We start from the raw sequence: 25,507 nt of genomic DNA, 5'->3' as shown, positions 1-25,507 counted from the left end.
ACTGGAGCTTTCACATTTTCCAATGTAATGTATTTAATACCTGAAAAAATTCTCCCTACGGATGTGATGATTAAGGCATATAAAAATATTGGTACGTATATAATACGTATTTATACTCTGGCTAAAATCTGATTTATTCATTATTTTATCCGATTCACGTAATGTATAAGATAGCTTCATTAGAACAAACTGGAAATGTATTAAAATGTAGGTTAAATATGTGTTTGGAAACACAATGGAACATTTGTGTAGGTTTTGGAAGAAATTTTCTGTAACCGTTTGATCTTTATAATTGAGACCCGTTGTGGTTAGAACTGAATTTTAATATATTATTTAAACGAGATTCGACTTCAAAGTTTTTAAATGTCCCGGCAAAGACTTCATATTTGATTGATGTTTATCGACTCTGTTTTTAATACAGTCTTCTGTGTGTGAGAGAACATTTACTCCTCTCACTTGCAAATTATGTTTTCTTATTGTCATAATGGTTTCTCTTTACCTATGGTTAATTATTTTACAGTTACAAGTCACATGAAATGCGTGTCTTGTTTATGTATGCAGCTGTGCGTGATACTTTATTGAATGTAATGAGGCTAATAATCGTTGTGAGGATATTGCATAATTGTAAGTTAAATAGGCTACAGTCTGTAATGACGTAATATGAAGACAGGCGTAGGTGTTTATTCTATTAGTGTTGATGTATTTTAATGCATTAGTCAGTCAATTATGGGATGTCCTAGATTATTGAGAATTTTAGGAAAGGCCAAAAATAAATTCCAAATCCATGTTATATTCTTAATTTATCAAAACCATGAAAACCTGCATTAACCTTTTTCCATGCTATTAATTTTGTGTAATTAACCGGAATATTAGCACGGAGATACTTATAATAAAATGGACCCAGCTGTTTAAACTCTATTAGCTTCGGGTTCTCACGGAGGCGAGTACGAAGATGGCTGTCTTTTGGGTTTGTTGCTTTTTAGCCTGGTTGAGGTTTACCGACGTATTAAAGGTGCTTTTTGCGTCTATCATGAGGAGAATAATGGAGGCAACAAACACCTCGTGAGACGTCGTTCAACTTCTACCAGACTGCAGGTTGCAACAACCCAGAAGACAGCCATCTTCATTTGTTTAAACTTTAATTTCACAGCAACTTTGTGCAGGAAGAATAGAACGCGTGGTTTCGTAGGAAGACCATCAGGCCACTATCGTGATCCTGTCAGCCCTGCATTTACCCACCCTTTGACCGCTTTTACAACAGCACTTCACCACAGTTGGTACATGACATGAGTCGTCCAACTGTCAGCACTAACTGACGACAATTATTGATCTAGCGTAATTAAATAACCAATCATTATAAAGCTTCAGCTGCCTGATAAAATAGTGTGTTAATTAATTATTTTTTTAGTTACATTCTAATGTTTTAAATGAAGAGTATTTTTTACGTGTTTGATAGACTCATTGAGAAAGAGAATAATTTACGATTTGTAGTGTAATGATGCTTTTGGGTTTATGTGTCAGTGAAGAATTTTGTTCCGACATAACAGATAGGGGAAGAAAACGTTGTAAATGTGGCAGTACCGGTTACATAACCTAACTGGAGCCAGTAGTGCCAGAAACAGGGTACTGATATCGATTATTAGAGTACACGCAAGCAGCAGACAGAAAGGTTGGGCGGTCTGAGGGTACGGAGCAAAACCTCACGTAATTACTTGTGACAACCAAGTATACTCACATTAATGTCCTCTTCGCTCAGAGTAGGGAGTTACGTCTTTCCGCTATTTGTATCACGCTTATAATTCAGGTTAATCTGACGTCCGTTTGAAAACACGGTTTCCTGCTTGTTATGTTTCTGTTTAGTCACGGATGTGTGGAGTGAAACATGAAATTGCTCTGTCCTCCGTGTTGAAACGTTTTGCTTTGTTTCTCTAAACTTATAATGGACTGAATTCGAAGACGTAGAAGCAATGCTAACAACACCTTTCGCGTGCCCGGCTTGTTAAGAGTGTAATGCGGTTAAGAGGCTTTAATCGTTATGGAATTACAGAAACAAATGGTCTAGCTTTCCGTAGGTCGTATATACAGGGCAAGTCTAAATGATATTCCCGATTTGAAAGACATGCTACTCACGTTTAATGAAATTCAGATGTACAAAATTGGTACCGATGGAAAGAGAAACTCTCCAAGTTTTGTTTCAGTACACCACAGGTGTTCAATGTGAGCCCCCCTTGGTAACTCGGCACACATCCAGCCTGTAGTCGAGATCCTCCCAGACACGTTGCAGCATATCATGATCGATTGCTGCAATGGCTGCTGTGATGCGCGCTCGCAGATCAAGCAAGTTCTGTGGTAAGGGTGGTCTTTGACGAACCCCCACAGAAAAAAAATCACAGGGCGTCAGGTCCGGTGAACGTGGAAATCCAGGACACAGAAGGCTCCCCTGTCTTCGATGGCAGCCATTTTCTCTCATATCGCCCCTGGCGGCGAACAGTGTTACTACGCGGCCGCGAAGTATACCAACATAAACTTGGAGAGTTTCTCTTTCCATCGGTACCAATTTTGTGCATCTGAATTTCATTAAACGTGAGTAAGATGTGTTTCAAATCGGGAACATCATTTAGACTTGCCTGTATTGTAGGGGAAACTCTGTCAGAATAATTTGCGTATGCTGAATGGTACGGAAAATTCAAAACTTGGGACAATGATCGAATCCCAGCCGTTCATCCCGGAAGACGTTCAGGCTGATGTAGAAAATTAATGTGAAGTTAACTTTGCCTTTTTATAAGAGTTCAGACTTTTGGAAATACATGCTGCACTATTTGAACACAAGCAACGACAATCTCGTACCATGGTATAAAAATGAAATCAGAAGCAGGTCCATCGCCGTGTAGTAGACTTTCCCAACATTTCCCGTGACATTAGAGTCAAGGTCGCTCTTGTTGCTAGGCCGCTGCTCACACAAGTTGCATGCATCTCTGAAACGTCGGAAAACTTATACCAGACTACGCAAAAAGCAATCGCGGACAGCCGATGAGGGGTAGTTTCCAGCTTGGGATTAGGACGGGGCGCCCAACAACTCTACACAGTTAAAAAAACATAATGTTATGAAAGTTTATAAAGGGCCTCCGAGTTAGAGGGGTTTCTTTTAACGATCAGGAAAAGACCACTCTTATGACTGCGTAGATGGAGGATAATATTAAAATAAATCTCGGTGAAATTGGGTTTATGGGTGTGGACTGGATTCGTGTGGCTCAGGACATGGACCGTTGGGGGGCTGTTAAGAACACGATAATAAATCTTTTGGTTCCACAAAAGGCGGGGAATTGCTTCACTATCCGAGCGCATTGTTAGCTGCTCTAGAAGGGCTCTGCTTCATGGAGTTGGTATGCGCAATGTACGTTCTTTCACAAACTGAGAAAATGAAGTGAGAGTGTTTGGAGACTGTGTATGTGTGTGTGACCGCAAAAGAGGAATTGACGTGGTAGAGCAGGGAGTACGTAGGTGGAAAACTTCATGATTTATTATTCTCTTTATGTACTGTTGCCGGGATATTTAATACTGTAGTGTTGGTATAAGCAGGCATACTATAGTGACCCGTTGAAAACTGAAGTCTGAAAAGCGAAGTAGATATTTTCGTAATCCTCATGGATATATTCTTTGTCATAATATTTTGGGTTTGTGCTTTGGAAAAAATGGATAAAATAAATGCTTTGTATCTGTGTTTTATTTCAGTTATGGCACCAAGTTTTGATGTCATGAGCGTTTTTGTTTGGTATCTTGTTACAGTTGGTTTTGAGCGTCATGTATATTTGAAAACCGCCTTACACCATTCACTGCAGTGATTTGGGCGATATGTAGACATGTACCTCTGAATCCATGGTAAACTTCAACGCAACAACCCTTCATACGTCATATTCGCCACCGTGACATCCTGAAGTCTCACAAAGAAATCGTAGTTTGATCTGTTTTCAGCGTTTCTCTTTGGTTTCGCTATTTGTTACTTCGTACTGCAACCGACTTCATATGTATCTGGATTCTGAAAATAGCAGGTCGGCCTTATCAAAAGGGTCATCAAAGTCTCGTGACGATATACTGGCACGACAGATGGGTATTTGGTAAAAGCAGAGCCGTTTCCCCCTCTTTCTTTTTAAATGAACACAAGCCCATAAATTATCAACTCGTGGCTTGGTCACGCCTTTGCCTAGGAATTTATTAGTGTTTCACAGTTTCGGGGTCGTATAATCGTAATTTCACGCCAAATTTTGAGGTGTGCGTATTCTAATGTCTGAACATGTTTGTGTTCCCATCTTTAGAAGGGTTTTTGCAAATTCTTCACGGAGGCCAAACATTAGAATATTTCTGTATTAACAGCAAGAGTTTATGTAGAATGCAGTGAGGTTTGCGAGAGAATTTACCTGAGTAATACCACATAAAATCGCATAATACCGGACATGACCGATATTCTCAGCTGGCACCTCCAAAACGTTCAGAATGAAACAAAGAATAGTCAACGGTTCATCTGTATGGAATTATAACGTGACTGGAGTATAATTCCCTTGTCACAGGACCAGATTGCATCGTTGCACACAGTTTTGGATATTCGGAAGTACACTGTGCACCATTTAAAACGCAACTCTACAACAATTACATACTTCCGAACAGAAATTCAGTTACAAACAGGTGTATCTCCATGTATGAAAATCGAGTCAGGGTCACCCTAGTTGCCAGTTGCGCGAAAGCTGCTCAAGTGGGATTATGGTGTATTCACACGCAGATCGTGTGTTCGTACTTTGCATCGATATCGTTTGTTGTTGTTTGCGAAGAATTTGGCAGTGTCATATGACAGGAAGCATCAAAAAAAGTATTTGGACATAGGAAATATTGTCTGCGACAAGTTGTCATCGGACAACGTAACGACTGAATTTGAGTCCTTGCCGATTTTTGTCAGTGCATCAGCTATAACAGAGGGATACAGGTGCAAGAGTTCAGTATTTTCATTGGTTCCGTCGTTTTGTGCGTTAGGGGGCTGCTCTTTAAACGGAACAGCTTATAGTGTCGTGTGCATACTCGTATATATGATACAGTGTGGCGTAATTACTGTGGCTGAAAGTTTTAAAATGTGATGAGTTGGGTTCTGAATCTATTCAGATTTTTCAGGTTTTGCGTTACTGAATGTGAAGTTTCTATCCACAGCGATTGGTGGGAGCGTGTTGTCTGTCTCAAGGTCTCGTCCTCAGCTGCGGTGGACTGTCATTTCGGTGAGCCGAACGTACATGGTGACACTAACGATCTGTCAACAGCAAATATTACGTGGCTTCCAATAACATGAGCGGGTGTAGCCCTGCGAAACAAGAATATGATGGAGAGTCGAACTGTGTACCTACCATTATCACAGCTACTTCAGACTGTTTGGTGTCAGTGTTGCCAGTTCTTCGTGTAGAATGACTGAATCCAAGCTTTATTCCGGGGGGGGGGGGGGGGGGGGGTTGAATACAGTAGACTACAAAGTGTCGAAAAAGGGAGGATGATTTGAGAAGGAAAATGAGGAAGAAGGAGGAGGAGGAAAACAGAAGAATTGGAGACAAGTGGGATTTTCACAGAGGTGCAGCACACAGAAACTGAAACGTGCTGGTGGATCGACCCTAGTACTGCGCTTCAGAGACCGACTTGTTGGAGACTACGGCCAACTGAAGGGGGATAGTAACCACTTTAAACGGAACTGGAAATGTGTAATCGGTACCGGAACACACAGATACGTTCTTTGCGAATTTTGAATTGTCAATAAACGTTTACGTCAGTTATCTTAACTTCCCGTCACTTTAGTTTCCATCCATTCAAGTCATATGGCCATAATATCTTCTGTAAGTTTTGCCGTCATGTTCTTATTTTAGATTATACAAAGTTTTCCTATACCAAAGTTTTGTATTTACCGAAATTTATAATCATACATTATTTTATGGCAGTATCGGAAGTGGCGCTAGTGTCGATCCCATCTCACAAGTTTGTTCTTCCGCCATGCTTGTATTACCAACTGTAGGAAATTACAAATAACGATTTTAGGATATTTTCCAGTTGCACAACGTCAATATCAAATTAAATCCAAGTCCTCAAGTGACTCTCTAGTTGAATCAGGCAGACGAATACGAACGCAGTATTGTACACTGACTACACTTAAGAAGTTTTAGAAGTGTATTTAATTAAAAGAGTATATGCTACTTCTCTGAAATTTATTGTGTAGTGTATTCTGGACACGGATTGCATTGTTTGTTTCTGTATATCTCGAAGTAGGATTTCTAAGTTTTTGTCCCTTTCAGTCAACATTTTCAGAATTACTAGCTTTACGATGAGTGTTCATATACTTCCAGTACATTCCCATGTTTCTTGTTTCTCAGTGAAGGGATGCCTATAAATGTTTATTAGGTGATGAAAAAAATAGGCCTTTGGTTTTTATAATAAAATTCAACACTGAATTCTCCGTGTGATAAAGGTTTTCAAGGCGTTACATAAATAGCTATGTTTCCTACCAGAATAAATGTTGCTATATCGCTTAAAGTTGTATTTTGTAGGTACCGGATACGAATTTCTGCATAGTCTTGCGTTTTTAGTGACGGCCTTCTTTGTGAACTTGAAGAACCCGAGTACGTTTTATTGAAACGTCTGTCTGCTGTATGAGGTTTGAGGTTCTCACAGTGATTAAGATGCCAGTGTTGGTTTTCTGGGTTGTAAAATCGTGTGAACTTTTGGTAAATACTAACATTTCGAAGGAACATACTGCCTCCATCCTCAGGACTAAAGTGACTTAAGATAAACGTTTGGAAGTACTGCTTGAAGGTCGCAGTCAGCGAGAAGTTGCTGAAACGTTCAATACACGTTACCTAGAACGACCTCATTTACCCAAACCTGTGTGTAAGTTGCTGATGAAATTCGTGAAGGCAGGATCAGTGTCGGATAAACCACCCGGGGAACCTTCACGACGCATTTCTGTTGATGCGACTAAGACAACGGTGACCGCCTTGGTAGGAGACAGATGCAGCACACACGACTCATCCTTATGCATTGAGTTTCTGCACTTTGTTCACTGAATCTAAAAGAATATTACGAGAGTATTTCATTAATTAAATTAAGACAAACTTGGCATAGTCTTGGGGTGTTTTATAATTCGTATGATAATTTATGTATTATCCTTACTCTGAAGCAAACATATGGGACGTATTTTCGTGCGCTATTATTTTCAGCTGATCTACACATCGGATTTTGAGTGCTGTAACGATCCCACGCTTCAGTAACGAAACCATGAGGCCACGCCATGCGTCACTGGAAGTTAAGCAAGGCGTCCGCTGGTAATACAATGCACTGACTAAAACGAGATTTCATTTTATGTCATGGAAAATCGATGTTCGAAATTAGGACTTGATCCCCATCTTTTTAGCCACACCCAGTACGTGAAAGGTCAAACAGTGGTCGAAGGACATAAAGAGCAATAACAGTGACTCTGTTGACCATGTGGTCTTTATGTTCGCCCGTGGGCCATTGAAGTGAAGCATGCATTAGCTGCAGGGCTTGTCTAGATACCCAGTTAACACATGCTGCAACATTTAATCTACAACTGTATGTGCAGGTGATTGTCGAATTAGACAATTTTGTGCTTTGGTAGTTTTCGTCTCATAAATTTTGAAGTGTTTCACCCTGACGGTTAACGGACATTTTGCCCGTAAATTTGATAGGGAGGAAATTTCACTAGACCAGTAAGAATTTAGATAAGATTGTTATCTTTGATTTTCTAAATTTTTATTTTAATTATGTGTTGAGAGACGTATATGACCAGTGCCCGTTGAATCTGCTCTAAATCTGCCAATCAATCGGTACGTCGTCAAACAGTATTTGTTTCCAATGCCGTGGGGCATGGAAACTGCAGTTGTTATGATTTGAAATGATTAGGATAAATAATGATAATGCTGCCAAGTCCACCGTAACCTTACTCATTATTAACTCCATATAGCAGAGGTTGCCGTGAGAAACTGTTTGTCGCTTAGCCGGCCAGGAAATTACCCACCCTTTATGGGGCCGTGTTTACAAGAGGCCACCTCTCACCTCTGGTCCCCATCCTAAATGAGATATATCCAGTCCACGTTCTCACACACTACAACACTAAGATTAGTATTAATAGCACTCTCCAATTTTCACCCAGGTCTCCCAAGTAGTCTCTTCCCTATAAGTCGTGGCATAACCCGGTCATCTTGTACTGCTTGATTTGAACCCCAAACAATGTTTGGTTAGGATTACAAATTATGAAGTTTTCTCACTGCTTTTCGACCGTAACGCAAAGCTGGGCGTGGTATGAGGACAGATACCTTCTATCTTGATTTGACACCCATGCAATTTGATGTTCAGATGAGACTTTGCTATGTGGCCCGATGGGTATTAGTATTTTATATAGGACGATTTTGGTACTGTTAAAACACACTTGGAGGGACATCAGTCTTGCATTGTGATTCACGCTTCAGGGGCCGGAGTATAAGCAACATGTTTTGCGAAGATGGCTGTCTTATGGATTGTTGACCATCATCAGGGCCCTGATGATGAAGGTAGCAAGAACCTCTGAAACGGAGGTGAACTTGTACCGGGCTGCACGGCGCTACAACCCAGAAGACAGCGATCTTCGGACTCAGCGCCGTAAGAATCTCAGAGTAAATTTTTTCTTTCGTTTTCACAAAACTGACTGTCTCCCCGCCAACAATAAACTTCTCTTCTAGGGGCTTTCCCATCTTATTTTTGCCCCCCCCCCCCCCCCACTTTGCGATTTCGTTTTGTTGCGGTCAGCCAGTTCCATTTTTCCACCTCTTTCAGTTAGTGTAAAGTGATTAATTTTTTTTTTCCATCTGTCATTGTGTTCTTACCAGCACAACATTCCATCATCTGTACTCTGTCTAATGCTTTTCTGTTAGTCCATAATCTAATCAAATAACCTCCGTGATACAGGAATGTTCTTAACAACTTGGGTTACTCTTCGCGTTTAGAAATCTCTGTCTCTTACGGAACCCCAAAGGTTCATTATCATGTTCACAGTTTCTTCATTGAACTATATTCGAAGCTAGTTCAACGTAGTTCCAACTCAAATTCTTTTTTTAAGATCTATTTTTATAGTGTCTTATCTTCGCTTACGTTTCCGATATTGAGTTTTACGGAACCTTTCAGGAAAAAATGTACAGATTTCTTTCACCTTCCCACACGTGCTACATACCCCTACAATCTCATCTTGGTTACTAGTTGCTAGATGAACAGTAAGTGCATGTATAAGATGTAATATTACTGTATGCTTCTGCATATCACAAAACACGCTATTTTGTGGGAAAATGGTAATTTAAGTGAGATTTCACGTTCTTACAGTGTTGATCGCCTCATGGTGAAGACATTAAGCACCTCTGAAACGTCGGTTAACTATTACCAAACTTCACAGTGCAACATCCCAGATTACAGTCGTCATCATGGTTATTTTAATTTAAAATCTTCACCTGCAACATATTTCTATTTATGTTAATCAGTCAGTATTCCATAATCAGTTACCGGACGTCGTGGTCGATTGGTTAACACTCCTGCTTCGTATTCGGGAGGTCCGGCGTTCAAATCTCTGCCCGGAGACAGGATATCCTGACTGGGGATGTTCGTGGTTTTCCTCGGTGCTTCCAGGAAAATGCCGGGATAATACCTTAAATTAGACCACGACCGCTTCCTTCCACATCCTTTCCAGTTCACTATCATCCTCTCATTATGAGTCACTGAAATGCGTCGTTAAATAAACCATGAATAAATAGTAATCAGGTAGCCAATATTTTTACTGTTATGCATAAGAGAGGCAGATCAAAGCTGTAGATCTTCATGCAAGTGGATTGTCGGTGTTCTGAGATATTCTCCATTGTGAAAATAAACATTGTAAGGAGAGTCTGTTTACAAATATATGACGTATCGGAGGTTGTCTCTCCCCCGTCTCCAGCCAAGGGAAAAGGTTGTACTCTTTTCGCCTGTTAGGCAGATGTGTCGCCATCAAGGGGCTTTTGTACCAAGGGTCCAGAGGAATGGAACCCCTTCTCATTCTTTGGCAGAACATTCAGACTGAGCCAGCCTCTAAAACGTAATTTTAAAGTTTGGACAGAGCCCAGGATTTTAGTCCAGTCACACCGACACTTTGTTAGGCTACAACGACCATGCTGATGTAATTCGACCATTTGAATTCTAAACATTGCCATTGCTTTCTATGTGACGACGTTACTCGGGAGACTGGAGCTTCCATTGTCGCTTCGTCTCAACATCAAGTGAAGTCATATATTCGTAATTCGTAATTCTTTCCGGCTTGCCAATTATTTCCTGTACGATTTTTTTTTTTGGTTTTATATTATTTTAAAATTGTCGGCATGCCCATATTCTTATGTGTTTTACACTAAGTAGCCAGATCTAATTGAACGAACAATGGACAAGTTTTTTTTCCCTCCTGCCATCATGATTTATCTCGGTTACTACTTCAGGGATTTCAGTTAATGTTATATTGAGGGCCTAGATGGAATGCTGTTCGTCGAATTGTTTATAAGTTTGTCAATCTGATATCTTTATTTACATTAAGTTTAAAATCAAACTTCTTGAATTTTGTTATCTAAAAATAACACAAATAAAATATTGAAAGTAAAATAAAATATACGTCTCGTTGGATGTTAAATATTTAGTCTTGTGTGAAGTCTCTCGATGTGACGAATATTTAAAGGAATAGCTAATAAATAGAAGATGTGTGATCTGAAAGTAAATGTTATTTCTGTGCGATATGCATGTATTGTGACAGACAGTACTAGTAAAGCTTTGTGAAGTTACCGCTGACAGAAGCATCAATACTGCAGATGGTAAAAACATGTGAGTTGTGAGTACAGGATCTACTGTCTTGCTTCCTTGAACCATCATTTGAGCGTGAATACATTTACGAGTACTTCAATCATTAGCGTGTCGCCCTCAGTGGACTGGTTAGCGTGCTCGCCACTGGACCGAAGGTTCGCGGGTGATTAAAAATCCGGAGGGGAAGTAAAGCCGGCGGTCCCATGTCGTTGATTCACGGCATGTAAAAGAACCTTACGAGCATGATACGAGATGTTTCGTAAGCAAAATTCAGCGGCCATTTTTCACCAGAGTCCCTCCTGATTCACTACTAGATGGTTCTGGCAGTCAAATCAGGAAACTGAGTAGAAATTGTGCAGAATCAGTGGGCTGGTCACTCACTACTCACAAATGCACACTTCAAAGACTAGGAAACCTCAGAAAAGGAGGCGGCGAAACCCCACAAACTGGTTGTAGAGCCAAGGAACAACAAGAATCATTAGCGTAAGTGATTGTGGAAAGCCATGCTTAATTATGTATGGGGGAAGGGAATATTGTACAAACTTTTTATGAGATCGCATGGGAAGTGGAAGACAGCATAAATGTTTGGATAACATTAGAATGAGTGATGGTAAAGGTAGGCGAAGATGCAGACTGGATTTAACTGATCCGGGTACAGTCCACTGTAAAAACACTGCTGTGCATACCAGACTCATAATAATTATTAGCAATTCAAGAAAGGGATTAATAATTTCTATGTATAAATGTACTTATGTTTTTTTATTATTATTTCGAGCTCTTTATTGTTCCCTCGGTATCGGAAATCGAGCCTGTCTTATCTGCATGGGAGGCTAGACATGAAGGGTTCCTAAACGTAGAGCATTAGGACGTTGAACAGGATGAAATAAGATGGCTGTTACCTGGGTTATAGCATCGTGTAATCTGGTAAAAGTTTACTGTCTCCATCATCAGGGCAATTATCGCTCTGACTACACGGTGCTACAACCCTGAAGACAGCCATTTTCCTACTCGCCACCGAGAGAACCTCAGATTTGAGGTTTCTTTCGTTCTAAGTAGAATTCTGCTCAGGATGAAAGAAATTTTCGAATGCCACTCGGCCGAACTGTTCACGTTCAGGCTTTGTGATCAGTTTTGTGTTTGTATTCATCTGTTCATTCATTCATGGATGTTGGTAACATGGAAGCGTAGGTGGACTCGCCCTCCCGCCTAACCCGTCCAGCGGCTGGCTTGCTGGTTGGCTGTCCTGCGCGGGGAGAGTTTCGCGGCCGCCCGCTGCACGTCAGATAGTCACTCCGGAGTTCGGATTGTGAGAGCAAGGGGCCTGCAGATCTCCCGGCTATCTGCTATTTTAAACTTATCTGCGCCATCCCGGGTTTACCTGCATATTTTTCTGTGAGAACTTTGTTGGTGAAACATCACTGTCAGAAGCCCTCGATCTGGTTAATATATTTTGCTTTGAGTAACGCAGTAAATATTGATCGTACAGTGTGAAAGTGCTAGTCGGAGCTAGTAGCGGGGGATAGAAACTAGTTTGAAGAACGGGGACCTACTTCGGTTCTTGGCCTTTGAACGTGCTCCTACTAATCCACACGCCCATCTTCACTGAATCGCTTATGTTCTTATAAATATCGACGCATTCGCTTGCAGACAGTCTACATTTCGTGTAGCTCATAGGATTGAGGCGTAATAGTGTTGTGCAAAGTGTGTATTGAATTGATAACTGTAGTTCCTTTTAGGAAACACCATATAGATCCTTTCAACTTTATTCTGACATTGGTTATTCATCTAAGCAGTCCAAGATGAATCAACGACAGTGTCCTATCATTCTCCACAGTTTCTTTTGAAGCACTGAGTTCGTTCTGAAGAAGTGCGGTTAATTGGCTGAATACGAAGCACTGCAACACGGTTTAGTTCTCGGACTAAACTGCTTGCCTCTTGGCCTTTCCCACCACCACCACTTCAGAACAGGATCGGCCGGGCCTCAACTTATCTTGCACCAGCGTTTACTTGGTGAGGAATGAGAAGTTAGTGGGAATCGGTCACTTGGTATCGTGATCGTAGGGGCGGTGTTAATGTTAACAGTTCAGAAAGCATTTGTCACTTTCAGACAAAAGTTGATTCAGGTCTTGCAAGTGGCAGCCTCTTTATTTATTTTAACAGTTCCGTTTTATATTAAACTACGTTTGCTTGGTGAACTGTTGCATCACAGTAATTAAAAGAGTCCAAAAGTCTTTGTTAAGCGTCTAGAGTATTGAAATATCTCTCTGAGATATTTGTTCTGACGGCGGTAAAAATGACGATCATGGTATTCTGGGTTCCTCCAAAAGGTTGCGAACAGCCAGAAATACCACACGGCGTCACAACCCAGAAGACCATGATCGACTTAAACATTATCAATCTCCGAATCGATTCCTAAGGCAGTCGTTCTCGGGAACGTCTTTAAGATTTATATAAATGTTGTGTTGTGATGTCATGGAAGGTTAGCACCCTCCACTACATTTGAAGTGATTCGAACAAAGGAAACTAAATTCTGGTAAGGATATGACACTTCTGACGAAACAAATATAGCAGTTTCGTGTGACTTAATGTTAAGGTTAAAATATGTGTGCTGAACTGTGCGAAGTGCAGATTTTCTTGGACAGTTAAAAATGCTAGGAATCGTTTATATTTGAAAAAATCAAACTGTTGTTGGGTGCACATGTTTATTGACCTATAAAATTATTTAGCATGTTTAAATGAACAGTGTGTGGTTCATTTTGAGACGTCTTGAAATCGGAACATAAATCATTTCCTGAAATACTTTTAAGTTATAATAAGACTCCTGATTATCGAAGGGCGGATTAACCCGGGTCTATATGGTTTAAACGAAAACTAAAATATTACCCAACCAACCTGGATAACCGTGAGTCTGCTGTATATATTTTACAACTATTGGACATTCATGAGCGTGTGTTGTTCGGTTCTTAAAAACTGAAGTCACGACTAAATTACAGTTTTATGAGCGTCACTGGTGAATTATTAAATTTCGATTATGTATAGTTTGTGATATAGCATTTCACTACTTATTAGTCATAATTCTAACTTGATATGCTGTTGTAAGTTATTCATAAAAATAAAAGAGAATGTCGGACTTTTGAGAACACGGCGCTAGTTTTCGCAACTGTGGTAATCTGTTTTTGTGTTTGCGGTTTATAAATTTTTACTCGCGGAAGACTGAGGCATCCACATTAGGAGATTTGCTTTTACATTTGCAGGAGTTGGGGGCTGTAATCGTATGATAACGAAGCCAGTTTCGTAGTTGAAGATGTCTGTCTTCAGGGTTGTTGCGCCGTGTAGTCTGGCAGAAGATTGCCGGCGTTTCAAAGGTGTTTGTTGCCACTATCATCAGGGCGATTAGTGTCCTGTTGATGGAAGCAACAAGAACATCTGAAGCGTCGGAAAACTTCTACCAGACTACATGGCGCAACAATCCAGAAGACAAGTAAGCTATATTCTTATTGCCGCCGTGAAACTTTGAAATTTTATAGTTTTTGTGGTTTTCAGATTACTCTTGCGTTAGTCAGTCTTTCGTGTAAGCAGCGACTACATTTCTCATAACCCTGTATTTGAAATAAGGTCTTGTTTTTGTCAGCCGCGTTGCTTGCCAGGAACCTAACCCGGCGGTTGGCGAAGGATTGGTCCAAGTTACTTGTCACTTACATGGATGGATGCATGCCTTCATGCAGAGTAATTGTGCGATATAACTGCACTGGGCCGATGCCCAGACTCGTTTTCCATATAACAGAACCGTTATACCATCCTTTCTGCATATTGATTCGCCTTGACAGTCTAGCACGGCGAACCAATAGTAAATATTTCTATTCCATAGGAGGTAAGGTGCTTTTACTTTCAGAATTAAATCCGCGTCACTGCAACATAATTCCAATGAAAGGTGCACTTATTGCCAATTGTATTCATAATCGAAAGAACGAATTACCGATCCCACTGTCCGCGCTGTTTCATGTCCAGCGAATGTGAATATTTTATCATAGCCGTCGTTTCCCTAACCGTTCAAAGCCTAGTGGTAACTTTCTGTACCACCTGCTTTATTATATTTCCCTTTGTCCCTCTACCGGTATTCTTGGCATGAAACTGAACATCTGGCAGATGTAATTTCACGTGTAATTAATTCATCGCCCTGTCGCAAACAACGTCGAAACTGTTTCAACCAGAAAAATCTTGGTAGCCTGTTTCTGTTATGATATGCTCATCCAGGAAGTTGTCATTATGAATCTGTCTTGCAGTAATACTAGAATTGGCAGTTGACACCCTTGGAGGCCCTAATAGCTACTTAAATTGCGGATTTTATGTCAATCTTCGCGACACGAGATTGTGTTTTAAAATAGTTATTTTATGTAGAATTATTCTGAAAGGAATACTATTAACTCGATACTGCAAACGCTATTAGCACTAGTCTGCACTTGAAATTAGGAAACAGGCATTACATTTACTTAGTGGAAAATAGTCTAAATCACGCCTAAATAGCATTTTGTCTTAAATGCTGTAGCAGTTAGAGTAGCTAGGAGTGTGTATGCTATTTGCACGCTAAATCGTGTTTTTACCAAGAGTTACCGATTAAAATTTTTTCATTGGTGTTTCTGGATTTAGCTAGATTTTGAGTTTCGGAAATTGATGCTAACTGAATTTGTACTGCTGCAGCAGAATGTGATAATTGTTTTTCTTTGCGCTAATTGGTGTATGTTGAACCCGCCTGAAAATGCGTGTATACAATCAGTTACATAGTGCAACTGTGTCCTTATAGGTCATACAAGGTCTTTCGTCCTTCTGTCCATGCTTTATTGTTTTCTGTCCTTCGATAGATTTCATAATTTGTATCCTCCATTGACTTTATTTATCACCGTTCTTTGTTTCTAAACCTGAAACCTGGGATTTGCCTGAAGGCTTTTGACGAAGGTATGTCATTAAATTATGAATATTATTGGACAATTTGCTTCGTCTATTAATTTCAAAACACCCAACGTTTCGGCTTCCTCATCGAGCGATACCATTCAACCTAACCAGCTGGGTCCATTGGAAGTAGATTACGTGCACCCAGTGGATGCTACTAGGTTGTACGGTTTCATCAGATGATGGAGCAAAACCAGGTTCCGAGGCATTATGAGTTTCTAAATGAACAGACGAAGGTAAATGCCTGGGAATATGCATGACCTCAAACACGAGGCTCACTAGGAAACTGTCTTTTGGATGTCATGTTTACTTAATGACCACCTGCAGGTCTGTTTAGTTGTTTGCGAATTACAAAGGCCGGAGAACACTTGCGTATCAAACCCTGTAGTAGGCATAATTTTAAAATCTAACCGTGGATTTTACTGATACAGTTATATATACTTTCTAAAGTTTAAGTTTGTGAATATTATATTTAAACACTAACGTTGGTACCACTAAAATAGGTGGTCATTTCCGACAGTGTTAGTTTCTAACCGACCAGAAATCGTCACACGTTTATTTTGACATTCGGTAACTCTGAATTTGGCCACAGAGTATATTTATAGATATCTTTGATTCTCAGAATAAGCGATGATTATTTTTCCAAAAGAGCATTAAACAACTTATGTTTGTAATGGAGACACGTGTTCTTTAAGCTGATAGGTAACTGTTATTTATATGAGCTGCGTGCTTGAAGAAGCTAATGGACTAGCCCCAATGCAAATACTGTTGATTTACGACTCTTACAACTTCTTGAATTGAGTGAACCTGGGAAGTCTAGCAGAAATTGTTTTGAAGACTGATATAAGGACGCGTCTTTTTACATTATTACTTTAGTACCAGCATTTTGTCTACATGGATTATTTTTGTTTACAGTATTATACAGTATTGATGTGAGGGTAACATTAAAATGGATCTTAGTGAGTTAAGTTGTGAAGGTAGGAGGCGGCAGAAACCAGCTCGGTACTTTGCCCAGGCTTTGGTTTTAGTAGTGTTGAAACTCAGGATTCTTCTGCCACAGTTTTAGTTTGATGATTTCCGCCACCGATAGATATGTAGCTGTAATAAATTAAACCAAAGACGAAGTACAAATAGCATAGAAAGCACCTGTACATACACACGCACATAAAATTCTTTCGCCGAGCGGCGTTCACTGTTTCAGGCCGTGATGTAGACGCCAGTAACATGTTCTAATAACGTAACATCGATGTGTCCATGTGTTTAGTTATTTGACAGCTGTGTAATACATGAAGTGGTCAGTATGCGTCACTATTGTAGTGAATAATACAATATGGGGATAAGGGAATTTAAGCCTGTGGGCTATTTGTAATATTTAGGTAATTCTTTTTCTACTGTCGCATATACATCGGTAAGTAATTGAGAATCGGTTCACGAGAAAATGTCTTTATAAGATGGTCGTAACAAATAAGGAATTTCATCGTTTCATTGGGTTTATTATCTGATTTTCTGAGGCGGAAAAAGGAACATTCCCTAGTGTTAAATATTTATTTTCATTATTATAGTGGTGGTAAGTCTGCGTTAGTGTGTTGGGACTCGTGAAGAACTTAATTTTTCAGCAGTATTTGCTAAAACGAGTGTAATTTTTCGCGCAACTTACTATTTTAGAAGCAATTAATAGTTCTCATTTTACTGCATGGTCGTGTTTCGCTTGCATTCCCGTTGGGCTGTACGCTGCGCCATCTTCAAATTACGTACTTGAGAACGCATTGGTTACTTTTCCATAACAGTTCGATTCCTTACAATGTCCCCGTGGACACACAAGGAAAATATGAAAGCCAACACGAATGAATATTCACGATACACCGCAGGTTTGTTACGAATGAAAATTTGTTGTAGTGACCCAAGGGCGAGTGTTTGATTAGTATCGTCTTAGAAATAATTGTGTTCGGGTAATAGGATGAAAGGATGTACATGGAGGTGTCTATCGAGAAACATTGAGCAATATAGAACGAGCAGATACTCGTGTGACGTGTATACGTCAGGTTTTCTGTTCGATTTTCATTAGAATTGTAGGCTATCATGATTGTTTCCGGTGTAGCCTTAATTTCACGATTGTCGATATTTTATATCGAACTTGTATGTATTCTATAAATAGTATCCTAAATCTGTACGTACCGTCGTCGTGTTTCTCTGAAACGACGTCTTTAAGAAATCATACATGCAGAAAAGTGTTCTACCTAGCATAGAAACCCCAGGGAATATTATTGATTTCTTCTTATTTTGACAAATTTGGCTTGTAGTTGTCTAGAAAGAGCCTATAATGGCGCGTAGTACCAAGAAAGGTAAATACCGGTTATTCAGTCACTGAATTTAATTTCTATATTTGCAGATTTTGTATTTGAATTTATTGTTGCTGACTTTCACAGCATATTATACATGCACATTACCCATATAAGACATTAACATCGGACTGGAAGTCTGCAGTAGGAAAGCAGGCCGTGTGAGTTGTGCTAGGGACTTTTTGCGTATATTTGAGCGCAGACAATTAACCTGTTTATTGAAGTGAGGTATATCTCCTTTCATTTCACATCACTTGAACGAAATATACTCATATATCCTATCGTTAGAATATAATATGAGATGGTACGAGTTTTTGTGAACACATTACGTTACAGGTCACCATTAGATTCGATCCTGAGCCAGTTATACCCACCCCTCACTCACCCTTGGGTCTCTATCAAACATCCTCCGTAATGCTGTCTTCCATCTCTGTCTCGAACTTCTAAATGCACGGCGTAGAAGAGGTTTCCCCGTTAAAAGTATGATTCCGTTCATAGTCACAAACCCAGTCCACCGAAGACCCTTAGATTTGACAATTTTAATTTTTTGGTTACGTGTATAGCTCAAGAAATTTCTTGTTATGTAATATCCCAAATTGCTCACATACGTTATAGTTTTTATATTTAAGTGTTCTTCTCAGAACTTTGTTTTCATATACTATCCTCTTCGGTCAGAGTAAGAGACTGTATTTTGCATCCTTATAAAACTTACGTCAGAATTATTTTATAGTTCCTATTAATTTGTGTTTCACTTTGAGTGTAATCAGACGTCACTTAATAACGAAGACGGCAGTCTTCTGAGTTCTTACACCATGTACCGACGTTTCTATCATCAGGGAAATCGCCTTGTTGATGGAGGCATAAGCACATCCGAAACGTCGGTAAACATTACACGGCGCAACAACCCAGAAGACATTCATCTTCATACACACTGCAGTGCCGAAATATACGTAGACGAAGAAAATTAAATTCTTCGAAGATCACGTTTGGAATCTGTTCCACCAATCTGGAATTAACCTTCGTTCTCTTCTTTGAAACTATTTCATAGACACAGTTTCTTGAGATTTTTCCTAGAAAATTACCCATCAACAGTTATCAACAAACAAAGGAAAATCTTCCTTAAAACACTTTTGCGTTGAAAAGTGTAACAAGGCATCATACACAAATTAAAATAATTGTTTATCTTTGCTTAATTTCACACTCGTACAATTGTAAGAGACTAATGTAACTTTGTGAGATTTCACGTTTTCATAGCGGCGAGTATGAAGATGGTTGTGTTGCGGGTAGTTGCGCCGTGTAGAAATTTATCCATCATTACAGCTCTATCGCCGTGATGATGGAGGCAGAAAGTGCCTGCCTTCTACCAGACTACACGGCGCAACAGCCCAGAAGACAGCCATCTTCAGAGGTAAATTTATCCCAATATCTTGAAACACGCCGTGTGAACACATGAGTTTGGATGTAAAGTTCCAGGATTCTGATCCACGATAGTTTGTAGAATCTTCTGGATATCGAACTAAGGGGAATTATCCTGCCTCACAGTTTGGGGTGTGATCGCTGCCACATTGCCTGCTCTCTTTTTTTCTCTCGGGGAGTTTGTTTGCGTCGCAGAGAAGGAATTAAAGCCCTGTTTTTCTTGAATTTTTATTAGATCTGGCCACAGTCTGTGATTCTGCTGCATCTGTACATTATCAGGTTCTTACAGATGTAATTGAATTTATATACTGACGTTCTCCATTCGCATCTGTCTTTTCAGGTAACTTGAAGCTATTGCGATGGGTTGCTTCGGAAGCAAAGACAAACTTTCGAGAGAGGATATGGAGTTCCTCAAATCCCATACCAGATACGATGAAGCAACAATCAAAGAATGGTACAAGGGATTTAAGGTATGTTCAGTTAATATAAAGGCTCTAAGATTTCCAATACATACATAGGTTTAAAGCTTACGTGTTTATAGGCTACGAACAAGATTTCTGATTTAGGATCCTGCTTACTTCTGAAAATAATGTGTATTTAGCAGTATGAGCGAATGAATGTCCCTCATGGTGACGTTTTAACAGTAACAGTTTTGCGTTAATAGAAATAAGTAACTAGAAATTTTTGCTAAATACAACCTAACAACTTCAAGAAGTACTCCACCATCAGATGATGCATTATTTATTTCTTACCTGTTTTAACGTCCATTAACTCTGCATATCGCCCACGTAATCCGACCGTGGAAATAATTTGGTTTGTCATTAAGAGACTGAACTTCGCAACGGTGATGCTATTATCTTTAGGAAAGAACCGCATTATTAAATATTCGGTGGTATTTGAGACTTTGTTTGCACGTGTAATTTTTATCAGGACTGTTTACTCCGAATAATATCTTCTGGATTGTTGTTCTTACTATTGTTTCAAATGCACGGAATTATTGTACTCGTATGATTTACGTAACTGATGTTTGTAATTAGTATACTCTATCAGGGGTATTTTTGCGGGACGCTGCCTTCATTTTGTTACGTGTACTAATCGGTGTTCAACTGCGTAGCCAGAATATGACTGACGGTTTTTACAATATAAGAATTTTTTCTGTCGATCTGCATGGTATTTTAGGCCTTAGTAGACTTTCTGGTTTAACTCACGCATTCCGGGCCGGATTTACACTTACTGCAGCCCTGTCTAAGCATTATCAACCTTGAGAAATTGATAGCCGTTTTATCTGGTCAAGAAATGGTATGCTTTTATGGGAGATAGAGGTTCATTACCGTGTTTACAAAATTTTGACACAGGGCCCTAATCTACACCAAGGTTCATATATACTCTACATGATCTTTTCGTGTGTACCCATCTCATCTTGATTATCTCGATATGAAATTCTTCATTATACAACTTTCTCCACCCTCCAGTTACTTTATCCCGCTTAGATCCAAATATTGTCCTCAACTCCCTGTTCTCAGACACCCCTATCAACGTTCTTGTCTTAATGTGACAGAAAAAATACCACAGTTATACGGAACGACAGGTAAAATTATAGTTTAGTAGGTCTATACTGTATTTTAATATCTATGTTGTTGGACAGTTGGCCCCACAACAAATGAAGAAATTGATTATTTTAAAGAAAGAGCTATGTAAGTAATGCATTGAACTTGCGTATGATTACTGACGCAGATGTAACGAATAGACTAGTGTTACGCAACTTTCCTACACTCGCGGCACACTAAATATTGTCGAAGAGTCATAGCGGCAACCAACCCCATTTTGCATATTGTAGATGGTTTATGGCATTGATTAGCCGCGACAACTTATAAATCGACCCCAACAGAAAAATGTTCTATTTGATGTTCATAATTATCCGTCTTTATTATTATGATGTCATTTATGTTAAATATATTGATTATTTGAAATAAATTAAAATATAATATTTCCTACCGTTTCATCAAGAATTTATTACTATTTGTAAACATTTAAACTTAAAGATACTTATTTGTACATGTAGATTGCAGAAAAATACATAGAGTGGCAATAAAAATAAAGGGGAGATACACGTCTTTCTGCAAAGTGGTTGTGTTGTTTTCCAATTCCATTTAGTAGATCTTGTCTGTCCTCAGTCTGCCCGATCATAATAAGGAAAGTGAAAACTAGACATAACAGAAAACAAGATTAACAATTATGTGTCTCATTATGGTTATAATTATAATATTTCGTGGCACACCTAGATGACCTCCGCGGCACATCGGTTACGCATCACTGGAATAGACTATTGTCCGATTTCTTTAAAATGCATCTTTTATTTATATTACAGTAAGAGCAGCTAAGGGCTTTGCAGTGATATTATAAATATATATATCGTATATTTAAGCCCTTCATAATGAGAAATCGTAAGCTGAGACTTCATTTATACATAAATCCGGCATTACATGAAATTTTCCCTTTTGCTATTGCAGAATCCTTGCGTGGGCTTTACGTCGGCATATTAATATTAATGCATATTAATGAAGACTTTGTATTGAAATTTCTGAGGGATTCTGTGTGTTGAAGTTTTTAATACTTGGAAAGCTTATTTTCCTTTGTAACTCCGCCACCGCCACCGCCTTTGTCATTTCTGTGTGGAGGTTAAAGTAAGAGAGACAGACGTACGTGTATATAGTACAATTCTGGCAGAAAAATATTAAAATATGCGCGGCTGTTAACAGATGGAGCGATAGTAGAAAGTAGCGTTACGCTGTTGTTACTGAAAACCAGCGATTTTAATGAAAATGTAAGGAAACTTTGGGTTTGAAAGTAAGACTTTGGAGGAATAATGGTTCCGTTTTGACGAATGTTAGTATAAGTTTTTCATCACCACCTCTAGCAGTCTGCCATTTTCGATGTACAATATGCAATCATGAGTGCGTGTGAGGTTCCGATCTAACATAACTTTCTTTGAGGAAAAAGGAATAAAGAAATATCAAAAGCCTAAACTAATCCACTCGATACTTTTAATTCAACTGAAGCGACTGTGTGTATATTGTATTTAAGTTAACAAGAAATGTGTTGTGCAACTTCGACTTTTAGGGATGAGCCGCGTAGAATATTGAGAATTATCCAGTGTTTCGGCTACTTTTCATTGCCATATTTAGGGTAAATATGTGCTGTATAGGAGCCCTCTCCTTCCCTACACCAGTCAGCACCACCAAATCCTGCTCCTCATCTACTGCCTGCCATATAAGTGGAGAATGCCACCAAAAAGGTTTCCAAAATAGCGCAGTCACGATTATTTTAAGAAATGGAGTGAAACGTCGCATGCAAATAAAGAAATTGTTCTAGAACTTGTATTAAGAAAATAGCATGCAAAACGTTCAACCACTTCTGCTACTTGCTGCCTCGTAAACGTCGGTAAACTTTCACTAGACTCAACGGCACGACAACAGTAAATCTTACTTTTAACTTGCACACCCGTAGTAAGATGCACGCTTTAGCTGTATTAACGTGTTTGGTGTTAATAGAAAACAAGATGGTTCAGTTGTTTACCTTCTGTCCGGCGTGTGTGTTCATACATTTAACGCTATGCACAGTGATTTTGAGATGTAGTAAAAAATCTTACGTAAACTCGTAGATCGAAATGTAACATTCGTCTTCTTTTATCTGCTAACTTCATTACAGTATAATGCTATCACAATTCTATTTTATCCAATTTTGTCGACTTTCACGCGAGAGCCCTGTTATACGAGAATAGCTGTGAGAATTACAGAAAATGTCGAATTATTGACTAGGTCTATAAAATGGTGTTCCATTCTTTTGTTATCACCTGAATTCAGCGATAAGTAAGAATTTTTTGCAGTACGCCTACGTGTATGTGTTAATTAAAAGGTTAATGTGACCTTTTTGTTTACAGTGTTTATGAGATTAATAAGGGGTCGTGTGGCAGACCAATCTGATATACAGGTAGTTGCAAGTGTTAATTAAGTATGACAAGAAATAAACAATTTAAAAGTCCAGTTTATTTTTAGAAAAAATCCTGGGCGAAAAATCGGTATTTAGCCAGTTCAGGATATTTAAAAACATGTGTCAGAAAGAAACCAGAAATGTAAAACATAACAGTCGTCCTTATAATAGTATAAAGCATGCTATTTTTATTTAGTGTTCTGTCTGACGACAGGTCCATATGAACAGGATCCTTCCATCCTTTTCTCTTCTCGGACTGGGACCTGTTCATATACGTTCTTGGCAGATGACCAGAAGTGGTTTGCCATTGCCTTCTTCTGTGTGTGAATGGAGTAATTGTTGGGATGCCACGGAGAAACCGGGGAAGCCCCCGGAGGAAAACTCCGTGTTGCCTAGACCACGGCCTTGCCCAACACAAGTTATAAATTCGGGTACCGCCGGGAATCGAACCCGAGACCCCAGGATTACAAGGCCAGCGTTCTAACCGCTAGACCACCGTGGCTCGTAAAGCATGCTATAGGCTACATTAAATGTTCTATTACGTGTAGCGACAGATGTCTGTAGGCCAGTAATAATACTGGTTTATCTGTTTTGCTGCTCTGCAACCTTGCGCTGCCCCGTCTCGAGTCCTGAGTTTAATGTTAATTTGGCAAGCGTGCTACTGTCTGTGGTCAAGGGCATAGCCTATTGATATACGTGGTTTTCCAAATTATTTATACACATTATAATACGGAATATTAACCTTGTGTCTGTACATATTTTTAGGCATTACATGACTTTTTGGGAGTTCATGTTGCTTTGCCAAATTGTTCCAGGGGTATATTTGATATGGACGACGTTTCGGGAATTGGTTTAGGTTTGGCAAATGTGTTACTGTGCGCTTGTTTGCAGCAGTACGCTATACTAATATTACATTGTCTATTGTCAGAGGTATATTTGATGTACACGACGTTACGGGAGTTGACTGTACTCCGTCTTCAGCCGATTGGTTGTCATTATACTGATTAATTTATTTTTGTTTTGATAATGGTGAGGGTTGGGACCTTTCGAGTACCAGCCTAGTACGCTAACGACCTTCGCTTGTTCCTGACCGTTGCGACGAATATTAAAATAAAACCACCGCAGTTATAATGGCAACAGCCCTCCAAAAGAACTCCCGAAGCGCATTGTAGGCCTATATCAAACACACCTCGGACAATGGAAATGTCTACCGTTACATTAGTGTAATGAGTCAGACATGGTGTCGTCGCAGAACGTTCAGAGAACCAGTAGACTGAAAGACAGCATATGCTTTTGTAGATTAACAAGCACACACTAGTTAATTCTCGTACAAAGTCGGTATATTACCAAACATTTTGACAGCGATTTTTTTGGACGAGATGTAACTGAATTTTCGTACTTTACTGGAAGTTATATTTCAAGTTAAGAATAACGTACTGGTGTGTTTTATACATAGCGGTAACATAATGTTGATTTTAAAGGTCTCTCTTCATTGCGACATTAGTTTACGCAGAACACATATTTGTCACTTTAAACAAAATACACGTCTCGAAGTAAGGTTATAGGCCTAGTCATGTTTTTAATTAGTCTGGGTTGTAGCGCCGTGTAGTCAGGTAGAAGTTCAACAGTGTTCCATTGCGTCCTCCATAATCAGGGCAATCATCGCTCTGATGATGGAGGTACCAAGGACCTCTGAAACGCTGGTGAACCTTTACCAGACTACAAGGCGCTATAATCCGGAAGACAGCCATCTTCGTACTTGTCGCCGTGAGAACCTGAAATCCTATTTTTGTAATACTTTTGATATCAGCAGGTATTATATAGCACAATGTTACCGTAAGTTTACTAGCTGCAGAAATCTGTCATGATAGGATACCTTGAGGGTCTTCATTGATTGGTGGTAGTTTTCGCCCACCTACAATGCCGTCGCTTTTCCGTTG

At 39.4% G+C, this 25,507-nt stretch overlaps 2 protein-coding genes across 4 annotated transcripts in view; both read left to right on the top strand.

Moving 5' to 3' along the window:
- The window catches only part of Nca (neurocalcin homolog), a 238,737-nt gene that overhangs the window by 166,806 nt on the left and 46,424 nt on the right, over window positions 1–25,507 (top strand). The window lies entirely within an intron of this gene.
- Window positions 1–25,507, top strand: part of LOC110828465 (neuronal calcium sensor 2) — a 231,238-nt gene that overhangs the window by 166,810 nt on the left and 38,921 nt on the right. The window contains exons 1-2 of one of the 2 annotated variants that reach the window (XM_022061216.2): window positions 12,152–12,885; window positions 19,918–20,047. In XM_022061216.2, the coding sequence (XP_021916908.1) occupies window positions 19,937–20,047 (111 nt within the window). In that variant the 5' untranslated portion in view covers window positions 12,152–12,885; window positions 19,918–19,936. Of the gene's footprint in view, window positions 1–12,151; window positions 12,886–19,917; window positions 20,048–25,507 lie in introns of those variants that run through there. The other variant, XM_087347271.1, reaches the window with a different exon arrangement.

The sequence above is a fragment of the Zootermopsis nevadensis genome, unplaced genomic scaffold, assembly GCF_977971745.1.
Source record: "Zootermopsis nevadensis isolate Lab colony 2312 unplaced genomic scaffold, Znev_1.0 Znev_ptg000011l, whole genome shotgun sequence".
NCBI lineage: Eukaryota > Metazoa > Arthropoda > Insecta > Blattodea > Termopsidae > Zootermopsis > Zootermopsis nevadensis.
This window is presented reverse-complemented; position numbering and strand designations above follow the sequence as displayed.